This window comes from Symphodus melops (genome assembly GCF_947650265.1).
Source record: "Symphodus melops genome assembly, chromosome: 19".
In the NCBI taxonomy this organism is placed as follows: Eukaryota; Metazoa; Chordata; class Actinopteri; order Labriformes; family Labridae; genus Symphodus; species Symphodus melops.
Genome location: NC_136709.1, coordinates 11,735,082 through 11,756,200, shown reverse-complemented (window position 1 = coordinate 11,756,200; position 21,119 = coordinate 11,735,082). Strand labels below are relative to the sequence as shown.

The 21,119-nt window shown below is 44.3% G+C and overlaps 1 protein-coding gene across 3 annotated transcripts; it reads left to right on the top strand.

Moving 5' to 3' along the window:
• Positions 1-45: 45 nt before the first annotated feature.
• ktn1 (kinectin 1) lies at positions 46-19,157 on the top strand. Of its 3 annotated transcripts, XM_079370373.1 has the most exons (36): positions 50-301; positions 4,623-5,314; positions 5,513-5,671; positions 5,774-5,890; positions 5,990-6,120; positions 6,226-6,330; positions 6,459-6,599; positions 6,788-6,894; positions 7,223-7,367; positions 8,778-8,874; positions 9,000-9,184; positions 9,325-9,393; positions 9,493-9,530; positions 9,653-9,743; positions 9,959-10,027; positions 10,151-10,188; positions 10,288-10,378; positions 10,555-10,623; positions 10,721-10,758; positions 11,085-11,163; positions 11,280-11,392; positions 11,490-11,586; positions 12,188-12,228; positions 12,340-12,430; positions 13,202-13,288; positions 14,946-15,035; positions 15,135-15,221; positions 15,311-15,400; positions 15,484-15,576; positions 15,695-15,763; positions 15,898-15,981; positions 16,435-16,518; positions 17,567-17,650; positions 17,751-17,846; positions 17,937-18,047; positions 18,162-19,157. In XM_079370373.1, the coding sequence occupies exons 2-36, from the start codon at positions 4,624-4,626 to the stop codon at positions 18,189-18,191; spliced, it is 3,807 nt and encodes a 1,268-aa protein (XP_079226499.1). In that variant the 5' UTR covers positions 50-301; position 4,623; the 3' UTR covers positions 18,192-19,157. The 3 variants fall into 3 exon arrangements, with proteins under 3 accessions (XP_079226500.1, XP_079226499.1, XP_079226501.1); XM_079370374.1 differs by lacking the exon at positions 16,435-16,518 and having other exon boundaries at positions 46-301; XM_079370375.1 differs by lacking the exon at positions 13,202-13,288 and having other exon boundaries at positions 54-301.
• Positions 19,158-21,119: the final 1,962 nt, after the last annotated feature.

The following is a 21,119-nucleotide window of genomic DNA, read 5'->3' as shown; positions in this document are numbered from 1 at the left end:
CCTCTCTTTTTCGCCTTTCTTGATCGTTTGATAAACACAACAGGGCTGTCTCGAAAAGGCGGGTCTGAAATCAAGGGTCTTATTAGAGATGGACGGCATGCCCCGGGTCTCAAAACGAGCTGTCCTCGGAGCTTGACTAAGACCCGCCCCCTCGCGTACCAGAAACAGGAGATGGTGTGACGGATCGCGCAGGAGAAAGCCTGGCTGGAGCTGCTGCCCCGGGAAGTCAGGAGTCTGCGAGAGTCAACGCAGATCAACGCCATTTCACCACCTGCTGAAAGAGAAAAAACTGAAGCTACAGGTATGATATTTGTTGCTTATAATTTGTCATTTCCTGTTGAGACACCTCATTTACCCGGTCTGAGCGTGGCGGTGAAGCTTCGTACCCGGGCCTGCTGAGATCGGCCCTCAGGACTGAATCGGCAGACCGGGTCAGAGATTTCAGGAGAGAAGGAGGCTGGGTCACCAGCGGCAGGACGAGGCCTCGGGGGCCAGACGTCCACGCCTCCCAGAAACCCAAACTTGAGTTTTGACTCGTATTTTAGTTGTATCACTCAGGACTCTCTGTCTCTCTCTAACGATGATTGGATTTACCGGCTAACGGCAGCCTCACGCCAGTTAGCTAACGTTAGCTCGCTCATTCACAGTGCTATCTAACTTCAGCAGCTAGCGCGACAAACCATTTCCTCCAGACACATACAACTATGTTTGCAACTACTTGTAGCCATATCCAGGCCACTATTGAGCCTCACCCTTCAATAAAATGAACATTTACGTGCCAGTCATGTTGTAAAAGTTATCTTATCTTTTGTGTGTGTGTTTGTGTGCGCGTGCGTGTGTGCATGTGCATGTTCGTTAGATTATAGCGTTATTTGGGAGCTAGCTGGGCTAATTTAAGGTGGATCACTTCTGTTTTTTATTTAACTACAAGCTGTATCCACGAGCACGTTTCAGGTAGCTGCCTTATTAAAATGATTATTAACGTATTTTGCTTCAGGAGTGTGCACAAGGCCCACGATTAGACATGACAGGGCATGCTGGGACATTTGGTACTCAGGCATCGTGATCTGCTCTCGTTAAACAGTGAGGTGGTGAAGTTGGGCATCAAGCTGCGTTAAAGACAAGTCAGGGTACAGCAACATGTGTTTGCTACTTCATTGATGGTCACCACGTCAGCAGTAAGGTGGTGACTGGAGACATGACGATGCATACCTGTCACACTGTGTCCTGGTGGCTTCAGGATGTACTGACTTGAATGTAATGTGGATCTGTTTGCTTCTTTCCCAGTTATACCTTTAGAGCAGCTCTTTCTTCATGTGTATTACATTTAAACTATGCTTCCTTGTGACAGACTGAACAGGAACTGAAACCTGTTTGTAAATGTTTGTCATGATGCCCATAATTGTACTTTGGCTCATTCTGTGAAGTTTATCACTGAGACACTGATTACAGTGAATTATCACTTTGTTATCCTTACATATTAACTACTTAGACCGAAGTATATTTCACTTGTCCCACTTAAAACACACAACCCAACTGATTTAAACTATCTGCTGTTGTTGCTACTTTCCAGTCATAATAGTATTTGTAGTAAATGCTTTAATAATCTGAAATCGGTTGTAGAAACATTACAAAGTGATAGCTTTTATTTTCTTAATTTGTGTGTTTAAACTTTGTGTGCTGTAACTCCAGTTACTGTAACAGATCGCATGTTAATGAGCACTTTGGTCTTTGCCTGATCTACTACAGAAACTGTTCATTTGAAGGGCTTCTAGTTTGTGCTTTCCTGAAACAATTATAACTTGCCGTTTGTTCTCAGACACGTTAGATGTTGAGTGCAGCGTGGCCGGCTTTTCTGCCCTGTCTGCACTGCTGTTTGGGCTTGATAGATATCAGGAGTCCCCTCTCTCACCAACCCTGCCAAATCAAGAGGCCCATCCAGCCAAGTGGCCAGATTCCGGGGAGCCAGCAGCCCGAGAGGCCTTTGTCCTCCTGGCTCATTTTGATGCTGGGACAAGGCTCTGGCTGCACAAGGAAACATGCGCACCTTCCACTCTGTGTAAGGCCTGAAAGTGAAAGAACACAAGCTGGATTCAAACTTAAAGACTGCCTTCTCCACCCATACCTTAGGGCAAAGAAGCAATGTCGCTCGTAGAGTTATTTCACAGCTTAATTTTTTCTGACATGGGAGTTTCCTGGAACCTGAAATGAATGCTTAAAGAATTTCCTGATTTGGTAGCCACTGAACTGAACAGTTTGCTCACCCATGCTGTGTAGGTAGTACATACTGTACTAAAGCTCCATGCCTTTTCTCTTGTTTTCTAAAGGGTGAGTTCACAGACTAACTGAACGACTGCATGCTGCTTATCAGCTGTAGTGTAAGGTGTCTGTATTGATGTGTCAAAGATGAGATGAGCATTCCGCAGACAAGTAGAAACTCCTAAAAAGGCTGATTTTCTGAAATCATGTGTTGGGTTTAAAGTCTGTTCTGAGTTAGTTCTTTAAACCGACAGCTATTTCAGCTACATGTTTTTTTAAGAGTTTGCCCCAAGCTTTAGCTTATCGAGTACGAAGGAATGCACGCTCTTAGACACAGATGCAATAAGAGCAGCTCAGAGGAAATGAAATGGAACGGTATCAAGCCATAAAGCAAACATCCATAATCAAATCATGAATGATGATGTAAACATGTGACACTGTCAGTCAAAGCTGCTCTTTAAAAATGCTTTGTTATGGAAAGAGTTTAAAGTTGTTATGTTGGGCTAACTGCTTATAAAAGGCATGATAAGACAACTCCAATGTTGTACATTCTAACAGGCTGAGCACATTTGGATGTGTGTGTGTGTTTTTTTTTTAAAGATATCAGGAAACAGGGTCAACATTACACGATAGTGCTAAGCCTTTCAGTCCTCAGGACTCAGTCCGACAGTGGAAAGTTATTCTTAAATGTATTATCATGGGTAATCTGCTTAATCCAAATTACTCAAGAGGTCTGCTCTTCGACGCCGACTCCCACGCCACAATACTGGCACAGATCTTTAGAATAGGATGTGAATACGCTGCACCTCGTCAGGTCACTTACTGTCTGTCACCTGAAGAAGCTGCTTTGATTTATTTTTTTTCTGTGCTACAGCTGATCAATTTGTTCTATATTGTTCCTTAAAAGTTCTTTTTTTTAAATTCCCTGATGTTGAATTTCACCTTATATATAACTGAATCTCTCCCTCCCCCCCCATTATCAGCAAATGTAACACTTATTTAAGAGTGAAGTAAGCCAGTTTTAACAAGAACAAAAACACATGCTGAAAGTGAACTTACTTTATTCTAGAACATGCCACGTAGAAGAGCAAAGCAGAGGAAATTCGGACTTCGTTGGCGGGGTCTGATTGGTGGATTGATCCGATTTGTGCCTGGCAGGCTGCATTCATGAATATTCATATGCCGTTGGTGTAAAATGCATGAGCTGTTGCCATGACAAATAAGTGCTCTGCAACTCTTGCTATCTTGCGTTTCACGAGCGTCATGTCGGCCGAGAAATGAGCCACATGCGTGTCGCTGGTTCAGATGAAATGAGAGAAGGGGAAAAAAAGCGATTAACGATTACTGATATTTGTTTTTCATAGAGCCAGGTGCATTCATACTGTGCAGCCTTGAAGCAACAACATCGAGTTCCTAAAGAAATCGTTGGCAGATGTTGAAGTGATGAAGTCCCAGGACCTCTTGACTTAGTAAACTTTGCCTGTGATCGAAGAAGAGCCCCCCCCTCCTTTCTCTGTGTTTGAAGCAGGCAGGGACCAAGCTGCAGCTGCAGCAACCCCTCAGCTGGTGACACTTGCACGTGGGTGTATTTTTGCCTCTTGCAAATCCACCCTAATATGAGTCGAGAATACCACCAAGTCGTCCTTGTGGGGGCTGAAGGAGGGAAGTGACTAAATGAGAGAGTGAGCTATCTTCTTTTTTAGCCAAGTTGTTCTTGACCCCTTTTCAGGCTGCGTGAGGAAACTTGATGACTTTTTTCCCCCCCTCTGTTTGAAAAAACTATTTCTATTCAGCTGCTACCAAGCATTCTTACCTTACCTTTTCAGAGTTGTTTATGCGCTAAGATGAAGGTTCTGAGAAGGCGTCTCAAATATTCATCTTCTTAACTGTGATGCTCTGCTACATGTCCTACAGATGGTGCTTCAAGTACTTACAGAGGGTGAAATCTGAAAGCCAAAAACCACCAGAGAACACAACCTCTAACTCCTTACTATGTTTGCACCCATTATATTTTGTGTTTCTACGATTGGTCCTTCTCAGCAAGTCCTAAAATCTTATCGCATGTATTGAAACTTTTATGAGAGGAAGGACTGGAGGATTCCAGGCTGGTGTAGTTGGATCTAATTGGATCATATCATTAAGAGAGAGGACAAGGTGTTATTAGGAATCACCGCTCTCGCTCTCTCAGCAATGTGGATGATTAACACCTCCTTCACTGCCTCTGCCCGTTACCATAATGTCACACATGCACGATGCGTTGAATGGTATGCTTGAATATCTACCGTCTTGAGATCTACTCTGTGCTGCTTGGTCTGCAGTCAAACCCCCTTCATTTCATTATGTGTCTCTCTCCGTCTCTTCAGAATGGCGGTGGACATCTACGACTCTCAGTACCTCCTCATCCTGGCCCCCTCCCTGGTCATCGCCCTCATGTTCCTCTTCTTCTGGCTGTTCATGAAGGAAACGTCGTATGACGAGGTGCTGGCCCGGCAGAAGCGAGACCTCAAGCTCCCGCCGTCCAAGCCCGACACCCGCAAGAGGAATGACAAGAAGAAGAGCAAGAAGAAGGAGAGCTCCAGCGGTGGAGGAGGAGGAGGCAGCGGTGGAGGCGGAGGAGACTCGGAAGAGGATGTGAGGGATTTTGATTTGGCTAACGGGGCCAACAGTTCCACTCCAGAGCTAGACGAAGAACCTGCACCAGTGGCTACGCCAGACCCGGATCCACCAACACCTACTCCCTTTGTGCCTGTTTCGGTGTCTGCAGAAGCTCCTGTCAGTCTGAGGGAGAGGAAGAAGAAAGAAAAAAAGGCTGCCAAAGCAGCGGCGGCTGCTGCTGCTGCTGCTGCAGCTTCCTCCTCTGAGGAGCCAGAAGTGAACGGCTCAAAGCCCGTCAGCAAGAAATCAGAACCAGCTCTGGCTGCGAGCAAACAGTCCAGCCCTCCCTCACCCCAGCTTGAGGCCCAGGTCCAGCTCACACAGGCTCCTGTTCAGGCTCAGACCCCTCCCCAGAGCTCTGGGAAGAAGAAGGAGAAGAAGAAACAAAAAGTGGAGCCTGGTGAGTTGCAAAAAGGATGGTTACTTACAAGTGGGAGTGTCATTTTTGGGAATTGGAGAAAAGTAGTGAAGAAGGAATGTGTTTCAAACTTAGCCCCAGTTGTAACATCCTCAGTTAATATTATATATTTTCCCTCCATCAGTTTCAAGGTAGAGTGATTGAGATTGACAGGATTCTCCCTTTATTCCCACCCCACAGTGGATGACCAGCAGCCAGAGATTAAGGCAGAGCAGGCTCCAGCTCCAGCCAAGAAGGAGGCTCCCATCCTGGCTGAACCCAAAGTTCTGGATAGTTCAACTCCGAGTGCTCCCAGCGGCAAAAAGAAGAACTCTTCTAAGAAGCAGAAGACCGAACATGGTAATGATGATACAATGGATTCATTTGATTGTTTTTTTTATGTGCTAAAACTATAGCTTGAACATTTCACCTCATATTTATCTCTTATTTGCTCATTTTAAGCGGATGATGCCCATGTCCTGGCTGACTCAGCGGCTTCTGCCAACCACCAGACAGCCCATAACGATGACGCACCACCCAAAGGCAGCAACAAGAAACAAAAGAACGAGACAGACAAAGGCGAGAGGAAAAAACGAAAATTGATCCGCTCTGTTCTTCTTGGTTACCCCAATATCTTCATGCTAAATTTCATCCCATATATATCAAATGTGTCGACAGAGAACACAGAGGTGAAGCTGAAGGAGCTGCTCTCCGGTCTGTCCAGCCTGGCTCTGTCAGAGGCCGAGGCCGTCAGCGTGATGGCTCTGCTCCGAGAGAAGAGCCCGAACGCCTTGGACGCCTGGCACAAAGTGAGACGTGAAGAAGTCCTGCTGTAGATTTGAGTCGAGTGTTGTCAACCCTCACCCTTTCATTTTTATTTTTTATTTTTAAAACGTTGCTCGTCTTGCCACCAGACTGCATCAAGGACCGACCCGGCCGCACAGGAACGAGAGAGACTCCTCACAACTCTGCAGGAGGAGGCTTCCATCGCCAAGGACAAAGTGAAACAGCTCAGCCAGGTCGACATTCTTCAACTCTTAATTCATGATTTGCTCGTTTATGCTAAAATGACTTTCATATTGCTGAAGTAATTTCCACGGAGTTTTAAGTCAGGAGCTTCATATACCCGCTTGCTTCAATGCTTTAGGAGCTTCAGGTGGAGAAGCAAAAGACAGGCCGTGTGGAGGCCATGTTGAGAGAGCAACGTGGCGCCATGGAGAAAGAACTCGGGGGAATGCAGGCCAAAGCTCAGGGCAGCTACCAGGAGCTTCAGACCATGCAGATAAAGGTGAGGTTTGTGTTCTTGCCCGAGCACGGAGATGAACGAACTCCTTTTCCGATCCTGCTTCTTTTCCTCTGATGGTAGAAAACCATCTGTGCCGCAATGAGCGTTGGACAAAGACCCGTCAAAGTCTTCTTTAAGCCTCACAGCAGCCGAGTCCTCAAAGTCTGATGTCCGTTTCTTTTTCTGTGTAGTTCCAGCAGGTGAGGGAGCAGCTGGAGAGCCAGATCACTCGACTGCAGCAGGAGAACGGCATCCTGAGGGACGCAGTCAGCTCCGCCACCAACCAGATGGAGAGCAAGTCAGTATTTGAGGACAACTGTTAACACTCGACATACCTCCACTGGTCGCGCTCCCTCGAGTTTCCAACATGTCACATCTGCTCAGCAATGACTTCTAGATATCATCATTTTTCATCCGAATTTTAGATTTTTCATCTGCATTTTAGCTCCTACTTGAGCTATCAATGTCCTCTGTTCTCCCTCATTTTTTACTAAATAGGGAAACTGTATCTGCATTCATAGTCGCACCACGAAAATGCACCGCATAGTCTATTTCGAGATTGATACGTCACCAACACCCTACACTAATGCCTCATGTCACTGATCCGTGCCTGCGTTTCTCGATAGGAATTCAGCCGAGCTGAACAAGCTGCGTTCAGAGTATGCCGCTCTGATGAAAGAGCTGGCAGAAAACAACGGCAAGCTTCAGCAGGAGGAGCACCAGAGGAAGTCACTGGAGGTCAGCTACAAGCAGAACGTCTCCCAGCTGGAGGTACACTCATCCAGATGCACGACGTGTTTATTTATCCTGTGATTCAGTTTCTCTGGCTTGAGACAATAAAATGAGCCGAGCTGAGAGGGGAAAAAAAAAAAAAAAGATCTTGGCACGCAGCACAGCTTCAAACAGTGTTAGTGGGTGTGGTAGCTTTGTCAGGGAAATGGGAGGAGGGTTGGAGCTGAAGTCCTGGGTAGGGGTGTGGGAAAAACAACCTGGGTCTGGAGAAGTGTGTTGGCTTAAGAAGTTGGAATGTTTGAGGCTTTGTGCTGTGTATAAACAACACTTTCCTGCTATACACTCAGATCAGCCTTTCCTGTCTTTTCATTGACCACCATCAAAGATGAACCCTTAAAGGTGCTTGCTGAACACGGACAAGCCTGAGCTCGAGATCCAGAGTCGAGGCTTCCGTGACGGAACACTTTTTATCTTTATCTTTCGAGTTTTCCAACAGTAATGCGTGTTCAAAATGCCGCTGACTCTGCTTCAAATCAAAGGGTCAATAAGTCAACACACTTCTCTCATAACTAGAAAATAAAAGTGTGTCTTTTAAATTAGGCTTGCAAAAGGGTGGAAAGTTTCCAGAACCTTTCCATGGGAAGGTAAGCTTGGGAATTTTGGAAGTATTCCAAATTGGAAACTTTCCATTGGAATTTATTGGAATTAACTGGAAATTCAAGGTAATTAAATCGAACTGTATCATATCCAAGAATAAATATAAACATTTTGTTTCGTCCGAAGCACACGTGCATAGTCATGCTGAAAAATAGAATTATAAAAAACATGCAGCATGCCATACTATAATCAAAACTTACTTCCCATTATGTAGTCCACAGGCTAAAATGTAGATTCAGTAGTCTTGTGCTCTGAGCTCAAAGTGTGGTCCAGGGTTCAACAGATCATCTGTGCATGTAGGGGGCGTGGCCTCAACAGGCCTGCAGTCAGCAGTGTGGTATGTACATGTGATGGAGGAATAGCATATTCAAGTTTAATTGCATGAAATCTGATTGTTTTAGTGAAGATTATGCTAAAATATATTTCCCCAACTATATTTAAGTTCCCAGTTAAGAGCCAACCTTCAGTTTTATAAAGGCCTGTTAATTCCTGTTAATTCCCATTGAAAGTTTCCAACTTTGAAATTTGCAACCCTAGAATCCCCAGCATGTAGACATTCAAGCAGCGGTAATGCAAACCGTCCTCCATCATTGGCCTGGCAGTAATGATATTGACAGTGAGGTGAAGATGGATGTTGCACATTTGTTGTCTTACTCTGTGTTGTGTTGCTGCGCGCTCCAAACACCTCGAAGCGTAGGAATCTTGACTCCCACTCAAGCCGCCCTTGATAACATTTTGTAGGCTCTTGTTTTCTTGTATTCACCAAAATTGGCTGCATCTCTCCATCCCCAGGCCCAACTACAGGAGGCGAAGCGACGGTGGGAAGACCTGCAGAATTTCTGCCACGGTGTCAACGCTGAGAGAGAGAAACTTCAGACCTCGCAGCAAGGTGATGGAATGTGATGTCACAAAAACAAAACAGATCTTCTGACTCATGATGGGTTTTTTTTCCTGTGCATGTGAGCAAGTGAACTGTTATATTCAGCTGCTGAATGTGTGTGTTTGTGGGTGCAGAGCTCCACAGCCAGCTACTGGCAGCAGAGACGGAGATGAACAACAAAAACAAGGAGATCCAGACCCTGCACAGCAACCTGACTGAAGCCATGGTTTCCAAGGAGCGGCTGGAGGAGAGAGTGATGAAGCTGATGGAGATGTCGCAGCACAGCATGCCGGATGACTCTCTGCAGGCCCGGGTCCAGGTGAGAGAAAACCACATTGCAAACACAAAATGAATGTTACGAACTTCCTTTTTGCTTTATTTACTCTGCGTACGTTTTATCTTATCATAGTCCATAAATAGATTGAAAAAAATGCACCTAACACAGTCTCTGTTTAATAGGAACTCATGAATGAAAACAAAGGTCTCCAGGTCCAGAATGAGAACATGCAAGTTCAAATGTCTTCACAGGTATTTCTACCTCATTTACATGTTTCATTAAAATAACATACCCATCTGAAGAACTATGTTCTTATGTAGGCCGATAACATGTCATTTCCTCTTTTTTAGGTCACCCATGTCTCCCATATTGAAGAGCTCCAGAAGCTGTAAGAACTTCACATTTTAGTTTTTACCTTTTTTTTTTTTTTTTTTTTTTGTAACCTGCCGATTGCTTTCCTGTGCTTCATGTGACAACCTTCACCCTTCCGTCTCCCTTCCTTCTGTTCAGACTGGCAGAAAAAGAGCTGCAGAGGAAGAGTCTGGAGGATTCTCTGAATGCGGAGAGGAGCAGTGGGGCCAGCCGAGAAACGAACATGCAGGTACAGTCACATGAGAGCTCCATCTCCGGCTTCTCGTGCTAACCCTGCCGCGGGCTCATTAATCTGCAGGAATTCAGCAAACGAGGCCTCACGTTGTGTCGGGGAGGCAGAAAGAAGTTCACAGTTTGCAAAACAGATGACGTTGAATCCAGAGAGAATGATGAGTGCTGTGATTTGTTTTGATTAACTATAAGTTGTTTGTCTTTCCTCTCCAGGCCTTGCACAATGAGAACATGTCACTGAAGGCAGAACTTCAGAATCTGCAGGCACAGATTTCAGATCAGGTTATTTATTTACCTTTTTATATATATATATGTATTTTTTTTCTACATTTAAAACAACATGTTTTCTCCTTTTTGGACACGTCCACTCTCTTACCGTTTGCCTTGCCCTGTCTCCCCATACAGACTGCCTCTCAGTTGGTGTTGGACCAATTCCAGCAGAGGTGTGTTAGGGTGCAAACTGGAACATATTTTAAATACCATTAGCTGGTTAGTCTTGTTTCTTAGACAATGTAAATAATAAGCCATTAACTGTCTTACAGTGTCCGGGAGAAGGAGGAGAACATGAAAACGGTGGAGGGCTTGCTGGAGAAGGGGCTGATTGAGGTGGCCAACAAGGAAGAAGAGCTGAATGTAAGTCTGTCCTCTCGTTTTTTTTTTTTGTGGTTTTTTTTTTAAGGAAGAAAAAAATGCCCAAAATCCGACTGAAATCTGCATACGTAATCTGACTTTGGGTTTCAGTGCATGCCTTGTAATCACAATCCCTAATGGGCAAGAAATAATTTAGGTAACCTCTTTCCTTCATACAGACTTTGAGAGATGAGAACGAGACTTTAAAACAAGAAATTGAGGCCATTAAGAGACAGACAGCAGATCAGGTGAAATCTTAATTCAAACATTGTGATGAAAAAGGGGTTTCTGTGTCTTTCCACGTTGTTCTTATCAGTTTTAAACTGTCATTTACCCTCACCACAGGCATCGTCAGAGTCAATAGTGGAAGAACTCCAGAGCAAGTAAGTACCAGCAGTCGTACTGTATATCCACCCAGCTGCATCCACTACAACATAAGAGACACAGATAGATAAGGTCTCACTTACACTTGTTAAGCAGTGGCTTCGATGAAGAGCAGCTGACGTCATAATTATAAGTTATGTAACCGAAGGACACCACTTAGTCTACAGTGAGCATATTGAAACTCATTCCCAAACGCATCATCCCTGATAGAAACTTTTAACCCCTGCTTTGCTCCTGTAAGAGAGATGGTCTATTTAAATGTCCTCTTGTAGCAGAAATCGTGTTGTTACTTTAAAATGCAGCTTTGCTTCACTTTGCTTTTCAGGATCCAAGAAAGAGATGTGAAGCTCAAATCAGTGGAGGAGAGTTTGCAAGCAGCACAGGACAGAGGGAAGACAGCAGAGGTGCTTTTTTTTTTTTTTTTTGTACATGGCACACATTTTAAATGGCCTCCCTTCTGTTGGACATGTTGTACCGGCCTAGTTTGAGCTTTCCTCTGAAGCGGTTTTGTGTCTCGCAGGCTCTGGAACAGCAGTTAATGGCCCTGCAGGCAGAGATGGAACAGCTGAGACAGAAGGAGATGCCAGGAGAGCAGAGCAGCTCTGGTACCGAGATCCAAGAACTCCAGGATCTGTAAGTTCTCTTCTGACCTTGCACACACACACACATGCACCCACTTTACTCCTGGCTCTGACAATTAAGACTAACAACAAGCACATCTGACCTGCAGGCTGGCCACAAAGGAGCAGGAGCTTCAGAAGCTGCAGGCTGAGCTGGAGGCGAGGAGTATGGAGCTGAGTGAGAAGGTGGAGCAGGTACATCAACAGGTGAGGGACGACTACTAAGTAAAGTGTAAAGGGGACATTCTACAGTGTAACACTGAAAGTTTTGTCTAGCTTTTAAGAGTTGAACATATTAGTAATTCTGTACTGTACTGGTACATCTGGCCAGCTACTCCAGAGACAGTAAATCAGCCCACTATAAAAATATGGTGTGGCTGTCTAACAGCCTGCTCTCTGACCTTAACCATGACTGTGGAGTATTACTATCACACCTGAGGATTCAGGGTCCCACATTTTAAGGAGGTCAGACTGAAAAACCCTTTTGTACACCAGTCAGTCCTAACGTTAAATATGGAGCTGAATCCAAGATCAAAGCACATTGGAGGCCTGTGGATATGGATTTGGTGTTTGTATTGTTGCATCTTCACTTTCATTGTTATGTAAGACACATCTCAGGTCCTGTTATTCAAAGTGCAGACATTGAGGATTGAGCATCATTACTTGGATGTTGTCTCAAAACTGCTCAGTGTCATGATATGCATCGTTTTTCAACTTTTATTCACCTTCATTATTACAAAAGCTGTAAAAAGCAACATTAACTTTCAACTTTAGTTTTAATATGCGTCTTTCCCCCCCCCTAAAACAGCAGGTCCAAACATCAGTCCCAAGTCAGGAGCTTCTTATAGAGTGAGTAATGCAAACCTGACAGACGCGTCACTCACCTGTGTATCATTTTGAAAGGAGTCTGAACTATGATCATCATCATCTTCATCATCGGCTGCTCGTGTCTTCTTTCAGGTTGTCAGAGAAGGACAAGCAGGTCTCAGATCTGCGAGCTGAGCTGGCTGAGCTGAAGGACTCTGTGGAGCTCCACAGGAAGAAGAACAATGTAAGTGTCAGTGCAGTGATGACCTGAGCTAGGTAAACCCCCTGCAACCCCCTCTTCCCCCACCTGCTCCTACTTGTGTGGAAACCCTCTGAAACCCCTCCCCTCACACTGGGACTGCGCACTTCATGCATCCATACCTACCTCCTGTTGTCCGCTGCCACTAAGTCTCACTACTTTATAAACCATTTTGTTTTTAAAACCAAATTAAAAAAAGTTTTTTCTTCTAAGGTTCGTTGTCAACATGACTTTGTACACATTAGTACGGAGGTCTGTTTTGATTTGGATTGCTTAAGTTTCAGCATTGCATAACAGAGCTTCCAGCCTACTCTTGTTATGCTTGCCGGTGGCCATGGCTTTTTCAGCTAGCTTGTCTGTGCTTGTGGAGGATTCAAGGCATTAGAAGCTTGCCTCACGATTGTTTTTGAGAATAACTAGAGCGTGTTTGAAAAGTACATTTTAAAAAAAAAAGTTTGTGCTTTTCTTTTCTATCTTCATCAACTATATTACTTTCATGTAGAAGTCTTACAGAGCATAGTTACTGCCTCGCGTTCTCTGCATGCCGTTTTTAACCAATGACTCTTGAGGGCTCTTCGTTCATTTTTTATTTTTAGCGGTTGGAGCCTGGGTGAAGAGCAGAGTGTAGTAATCTTAAAATGAGCGAGGCCTTCAGTGTTTCTGTTGCTCTTACAAGTCTTTATTTGAGGGTCACTGAATGCATTTAACCCTGAGGCTAAACTGAAAGTGGTATCTCTCTGGAACTGACCAAAACAGGAGCTTCGGGAGAAAAACTGGAGTGCAATGGAAGCTCTGTCAGCCACCGAGTCCATGCTTCAAGGGAAACTCAGCAAAGCTGTCAAGGTTCGACACCACCGCCCCCCCCCCCCCCCCCCCCCCCCATCTCAGTCTGCTTCACTCTAGTTCCAATCTGATGCATCCAATCCATCCTCCCCCTGAAAAATGCTTTGTTTTTGCCATGATTGACTCATTGAAATGTCCTTTTATTTTTTTTTATTTTTTATTTTTGCCACCGTCATTTATTACAAAGCTGCATACTCATTTACCTCCCTCTCCCTCTCTCCCCCCTCTGTTGTTTGGCCTCAAGTCTTCAATCGGCTGCGTTCACCGTTTGCTACCTCTTTTGAGAAAATCCATCTTTAATCACTCAAATATTGGTTTCTTTCTCGGATCTATTGTGCTTTAAGCTCTGAAATATGAAAAAGATTCCTCTTTGCCCCAAACTGCGGCTGATGAATAAAAATGAGTGTGCAGTGTGCTCGAAATGATGTCACTAGATTTCATGACAGTGAGATCATCCTCGCAGCTTTCCGTCTTCTATCATTTGGCACACCTCTAGCATGTTGAAAGCATTCTGTTGTTTCACATCCATCCAGACACTATAATGGATAAGAATGTCAGGGCCACATCGGAGGAAACAAAACTGAAATGTGAAGTTGTCATTTCACTTGAATAAAGTCATAATAATGCATTGTTAACCCAAACTATGCTCCCTCAGTCTATGCTGAAGGAGGGAAGTCTTACAGGAAGCCATTACAGCTTTAGCCACCTTAAGACTTTATTTTGTCCACTATTTTATTCTCGTAGTATCACAACTTTGTTCTCGGATTTTATTTTCTGCAATGTGGCTCTGATACTTTGTCATACGATACAACCAATTATTCAGTAAAACAATCAGGAACAGGAAAACGTGCATGCAGAAGGTGGGATCGCTCAAAAGCAGATCTGCTGTTTAATTTATGGAGCTGCAGGTTCCTTCACAGAGATAGCTGGTCTATTAACGGTCCCAGTCGTGTGTGCGCGTGCGTGCGTGCGTGCGTGTGTGTGTGTGTGTGTGTATTTTTGCTGTCCTCCACCTACATTATGGAAGGGTACATGCTGAACCAACGGCACGGCAGCTGCTCCCGTTTGCCATCTGAGTACAGTAGAAAGCTCATTCTCCGAGCTGAGCCAGGGAGTTCCTTGGCAGCTGTTGCGTACTGTCAGTGCACGCCGGTCACATTCACTCGTCTCAGAGCTGCCTAGTGACACAGTATGTCAATGTGAATGGCGGTTACAGCGCCAGCTGGCTAGTGCTCGGCGTGCGTTCTCCCTCCAGGCCTCAGAGTGACAGTGCATGATGCAGGCCTATTGTGGGAGGACTGAAAGCTACCTTTTATATTTGTTGAGGAGTTTCAAGGTACTTTGTACAGTTCCATGAAGGCAGAGTGATGCGTTTGTGGTTCTAGGACGACTGAAATGTAATATGCTCGGATATGCAGATTGCTGACACTTTGTGTAGGTGTGGCCCGCTAAGATGTTTTCTCAGGGTAATTGGAAGCAGGAGCGACACTGTTTCTCCTCCTGCTCTCCTCTAAAATGATGCTGAATCATTCCTGTGTGATTGTTTGGAGTGGCCAAGCTTCTAAGATAAGAAAACTTTTGAAACAATCGGTGCTCACCTCTCCTTTTTTTCTTTCCTTTCGTCCTTTTGTTTCTTTGCCCTTCCCATCGTCTGTAGGAGAACCAGACAGCGCTGGCAGCGGTTCAGGCCGAGTGTCGAGATGTTCTGCACAGACTTCTGCCCCATGTGCCTCTGCCCAGTGAGCAGGTATGGCTAATACTGGGTGTCTTACCCCTCTGTATTATTGTACCTTTGCTCCTGTGTCATCTCGCTTCTTGTTCTGACCTCTTCATCTCCTTCTATTAGAACCATCAGGAGTGGCTGCAGAGATTTGAGGGGGCAGCAGCGGAAAACTTGGCCACGCAATCCACCCCCGCATCAGGAGAATCTAAGGTGAATGAAGTAGAAATATGAATCGGAATACTTTCCTCTAAATTTGAATGGGTTTTCAGCAACGAGTACTCGCCCCTGTCTTTTGCTAGGAGCTGTCTGAGAAGCTTAGAGAAGCCGAGGAAAGCCAAAGGATTCTACAGAAAGACTGCGAGACGTACAAGAAGGTTTTGGCAGAGACGGTGAGTTTTTTTTGTTTGCGTATTTGCGGCTTCATAGCGACATCTCTTGCCAAGCCGAGCTGTAATTCTCGCTGCATCCACAGGAGGGCATCCTGCAGCGCCTCCAGAGCAGCGTGGAGCAGGAGGAGTCTCGTTGGAAGGTGAAGCTGGAGCTTTCGCAGGGAGAGCTCAGAGAGGTAAGTAGTCTGGGTTATTTAGGAGACAACTCCCAGATTTAATACCAAATCACTTCGGGGGTAAATGATGACTCCGTGTGCGCCTTTCATTGCATCACTCTTTTGTCTTTCACCATAGATGGGCCAGAAAGTTACAACTCTGGAGCAAGAGATCGACCGATTAAGTGATGGGGCGGAGCTGGAAAATGTAAGTAGTCTTGTGGAAAAACCCCCCCCACATTTTAAGATATCGCTCCCGTTTCACTTTTTTAAGTTTAAACCTTTCTTCCGTTTTACATTCTGACCGTGTGTATCTCCAAACCCTCTTGTCGGTCTCTGTAGCTGAGAAGAGAAAAGCAGCATTTGGAGTCTGAGTTGGAGAGGGCAGAGCGTGAGAGCGCCACGTACGTGACGGAGGTCAGAGAGGTGAGCAGAAACACGGCGGCTTTCTCCCAGCCTTAAGATCCTCCATTCAGAGAGCTTTTCTGTGTGCTCCCTCCATATTCATGGTGTGTTTGGATGTTTTTGTTACATCCTGGACTCGCTTTATCCTGGGCAAACAGAGTTCACGAAACGTGTGTATATATATTATAACTGTAGAAGTGAAAGTTAAAGGCTTCACACAGGCATCTCTAGCTTTAATTTAGTTAAACCACTTACATGACTAACTTAATGAACTGTTTTGTTGATTTTATAGTCACACACAACAATGTCCTGTAGTTTTTGTTTTGTCCCTACACAGCTCTGCTAAATCATACAGAGCACGTTTTCAGCCCCGATCAGCTCGGTTCTCTGCATAGACTATGTGCTAGCAGGGCTTTCCTGGACCAACTCCCCCACAGACTGTCATTAAACAAACCGTCTCAAACTTAATTTCAGCTCAAAGATCTGTTGACTGAATTGCAGACCAGGCTTGATGGCTCATATACAGAGGCTATCAGACAGAATGAGGAGCTGAATTTGGTAAGCGTTGTTCACCCTCTAGCTAGACCTTTTTTTTTTTTTTTTTTTTTTTTTTTTTTTAAACAAAATATAACAACCTCTCCCTTGTTGAACTCGGCAGCAGTTGCCTTTTACTGGACCGGGTTTTCACTTCCACTCACAACTGTGGGTCATCAATCCGTAACCTCGGTGAACACGCTCACCTGAACCTCATTTCAGAGGTTGAGAATGATGACTCCCCTTCTTACTTGCAAGACTGCACTTCCTCACTTTTCTCTACTGGCACTTCTAACAAATGGCTTCCCTTTGCATAATCACAACATAGTACTCTATCTTGTCCATAACTAGATACATTTTAACACTTCAGCTTTAACCTCACACTTTTACTCTCGCATGTAAACCTCCTCTTTCAGTCTCTTGATATCATTCTATTTTTTTACATCTCCCTGAACATGTTTCTGTTGTCTTCGTCGATTGGTCCCATGACTAGTTTTTATCAGTACATGTACAAGCCAAGACATGCTCTAAATATGTAGCCTCTTGAATAATTATAATGTGGACTTAGGGAAAAAAAAAAAAAAAGAATTGTCAGGCTTTTGTTGAGTAACAATGTATTGGCCAATGTGGTTTGTACATGTTGATATTCCTTGACAACAGGTAACAAAAACATTAATTCTATGGCGAAACAGGAAATGACTGCAGTACTTGTAACTTTCCAGAGTTGTAAAATCCAGATCTGAAGTATCATAAAGTGCTCTGAAGTGTTATGGCCTCCTAAAATAAAGTTGATTGATCATCAAACTGGACTTTACAGCTCATGATTAATCTTCCCACGATTACACAACAGGGCAACTTTCTGTTTGAATGTGGCCGAAGTAAAAACGGAAAGAGCTGTGTAAAAATTGAGCCTTCAAACTAAATTTTGGAAGAGTTGGAGCTTGACTTGAGGCTTTTACTGACTGCTTTTCTGTGTACAGACTAGGCTAAATAATAAATGTGAATCCTTCAAATCTTTGGGAAGCTGTGTTGTGCTGTGGATCTTGTGCTGAGTGTCTTGTCTTGATTGCAGCTGAAAACCCAGCTCACCCAGACTCTGTCCAAGCTGGAGACAGAAGAGAACGAGAGGCAAAAGGTGGCCGGTGATCTGTATAAAGTAAGAATACTTTTTTTTCCCTTTTTTTTTGTCAGACTGCTGATTTGTGTTCAACTTTGGTCCATGATGAAAAAATAAAATGTCTTTGTCTTTAATCCAGGCCCAGCAGTCCCTCGATCTGATCCAGGGGGAACTCTCAAACGTGACGGACAACGCTGATGACCTGATAGAGAACAGCAGTCTCACGTCACAGAGAGTAAGACTCTGAGGTGTAGATGCTGTTTAGCGTTCTTCTTCTTGGCATATGATATCGAGGTTGTTACATTGCATCTTCTGTCTCTGACAGGAAGAGGTCGACAGAAAAGAGAAAATGACCGCAGGACTGAACCAAACTGTCACAGAACTGCAGCAGCTGCTACAAGCCGTCAGCCGGCAACTCACCAAGGGACAGGAAGGGGTGAGTCCTGTTATCCTGCTGTCCTTACAGCCAAATGAAAAGATGTAATCGTACACTCCTGTCTATGCACTTGTTCATTGACTGTGATACTATCTACATGTACTATTTCTACAGGAGGGGGAAAAAGACCTGCCCAAGGTATAGTAAGAGGACGATAGAAGCCCCTACGCAGCCACCTTGACTGCACTACAGAGACCACCTTTGACCTTCGGTCTTGTCACTACCACCATCACACCATACTGTCAGGCCCAACCACCCCCCCTCCTCAAACTCTTTCTATTACCTCACCTGTACTGGAGGCCGTCTCTGCCTGACTGTGGAAAACCACTCCCCGTCCCACAGTTGGCCATAAGGGAAGCAGGCAATGCTTAATGTTGACTCCAAACACTCCACACGCTGTACCAAAACACACTACTCTGCTCCCACCACATTCCTCTTTTTCAGCAGCATCGCCAGTTAATTTTTATTCTGACATCCAGTATAATTTAATCTGTGTGGCATCCATTCCTCTGTTTAAAAACACCTGTATTTTTCAATGAAATCCTTTTGAAAACTGCTGTAGTTTGTTTATTTGTAAAGAGAGGGCAGGCATACACATTTCCACCTTAATGAGAACAAATTTGAGGGTTTCTGTCTTTTTTTTCTTAACTTCAAATCGTGTATTGTTAATGTAACAGATAGGACCTGCTGAAATACACCATGTTGTAGATCTGTTCCTGCCTCCTGACCAGAACAACGATCAAACTGTGCATTCATGAATTCATAGCTCCATGCATACCATGGCTCAGTATTGGATGGGAGAACGGGGTCAGAAGGGGTCTCGGCATATCAGAAGGGTCACTAAGTGACTGTAACTATGGAGAGGCATGGACGAATTAAAGTCAAGTCCGTACTGCAGCTCCAGAGGGAAGGGAAATCTGTGACCCTGGCTGTGGAAGAAGAAGGCCAGGTCAACAGTGTTAGGTTTTTAATCCAACTGCAACTACTCTAGGAATAAGCGTCCCATATCATCAGTAATCAACACTTGCTATATTGTTGCAAAGTTCATTAACACTGAACATTTTGTTCTTTTTGTAACAGGTGATGTTAATAAAAGGGATGCTAGATAAATCTGCTCAGCGTCTTGTGTTGCTTTTTATATTCTGCACTTCTTTCTTTCTACCACTGGGAGGCAGTACACGCCTTTGTGGGAATTTAAACGGAACCAGAATGTGCACTTATAAATGATGCTTTTACTGGCGGATAAATGGTCTTGACAAAATATTCATGTGACTGCCTTGTATGCCAACATGATTGTCATGCAGAGGTCTATTTCAGGTATGGGTTTGTACGATGGGAGACTAAAGTGTGCAGCTTGTATTATTGAAGCTCTGGGGTGTGATGCTGTGTCTTCTCTCCTGCATGACATTAAACGGTATTTTTTCATTGGTAGGAAGACGGCTGCAGTAAATCAAAAGTTTACCAAGTACAAATCTGACATGCCAGTAATGTTTGAAAAACAATCTCTGACGTGGTCACTTGGTGGTGATGTCATCACTTTTGTTTACTTTTAGCTATCACTACAAGCGTTCTATGTTATTAATACAGGTTGTTTTTCATGATCTTGATGTCATCTTTTGCACTTTCAAAGGCCTTTTAAACAACGGGACTGTTGTGTTGGGGTAGGGCGGGGGTCAGGTCAGGGGTGCATGCAACATGGGATCAGCACATTCCTCAAATTCTCCCACACTGTCATGCTGCAGTCAGCTGATTGGAGATCTGGCTTTTACCTTCATGGAAACCTCGCGGCGAAACAGGCGCCACTATATCTTCAACATACTCGTCATAAGCTCGATGAGGGAACGCCTTTTGCAGCTTACTGCTGGAGGCTGCAGTTGTCCTTTATGTATGTAGTTCACTGTGTAGTGATTTCTGAAATACATTCATGGGTGTAAAATGTAATATGCGCCTTACAATACATTTCATAATGTGACTTTTTTTTTTCTTCAAACTGACAGATTTATAAGGAGGAATATCCCGCAGTTCTGTCACTTTCGGATAGAGTTGCCTGATGTGCCATATTTTGTGGGAAGTACAACAAAAGCCTAAAATTAGTGGGAGAAACCAGCCTGAGGTAACACTCTTCAGACGTTTGCTGAAAGTCTCATGACTTCCATTAAAAGTCTGATGTGTAAAGCCTGCAACGAAGTTAATGGGAGATTTGTCTTTCCTATGTCATCATGGCTTGCAGTGTTTAGTCTCAGTTGCACAATTGAGCTTGTTGCAGTATGCCTCTGCTCTGCACGCTTCTTGCCTGGTAACATTTGACTCCTCCTAAACATAGATTTGCACTCACAATACGCCAGCGCAACTTTAGCAAAGCAACCCACTCCCTGCATCTGCTCTCCATCAGTGTGGTATGTGCTAGGGAGCCTTTGATTCCCACCACCCCCCAAATCTAGTGTGTGTGTGTGTGTGCATGTGCACACAGGAGGGTGAGTCAGAGAAACACTGAAAAGACTGTAGTGCTCTTTTACACAGACAATGCCCAATGGATGAAAGCAAACGGAAAGAGACGGTAGCACAAAAGAGCTGTAAACATTCATTATTCCAACAGCTTTAAGGCCAGCCCCCAGGCCTGTAGTTACAGGCCTAATGCAGCCTGATCCTCATGCAGAATTGCAGAAGAAGCTGAAGTTTACTCCACTGTACTATTAATGGACAAATATGTGCAACTTAAAACAGAAACAAAAAATGCCATGGACTTGTATGGTGTATTGTACTTTTTTTTGTACTGAATAGTTTTGTGTTTTTTTGTAAGGGCAGGGAGGTTGGACTCTTCATGGGCCCCATTGACCCCCCACTACCTTTTGTTTTTGTGTCAAGTGTTATTGCAGTTTGAAACTTAACACTAGTTCAAACAGAAGGCCATAATTGCAGAGGCAATGGGATCACTGAAGGGGGCACCCCCAGCTACGGTGGTTCTTGTAAAAACAAGAAAGGGGCAATAAAATGTTGATGAGACTGCCAGACAAAGTTGAAGAGACACATTTATAACATAAAGACGTGAGAACAACTGGACATGTGGGATAG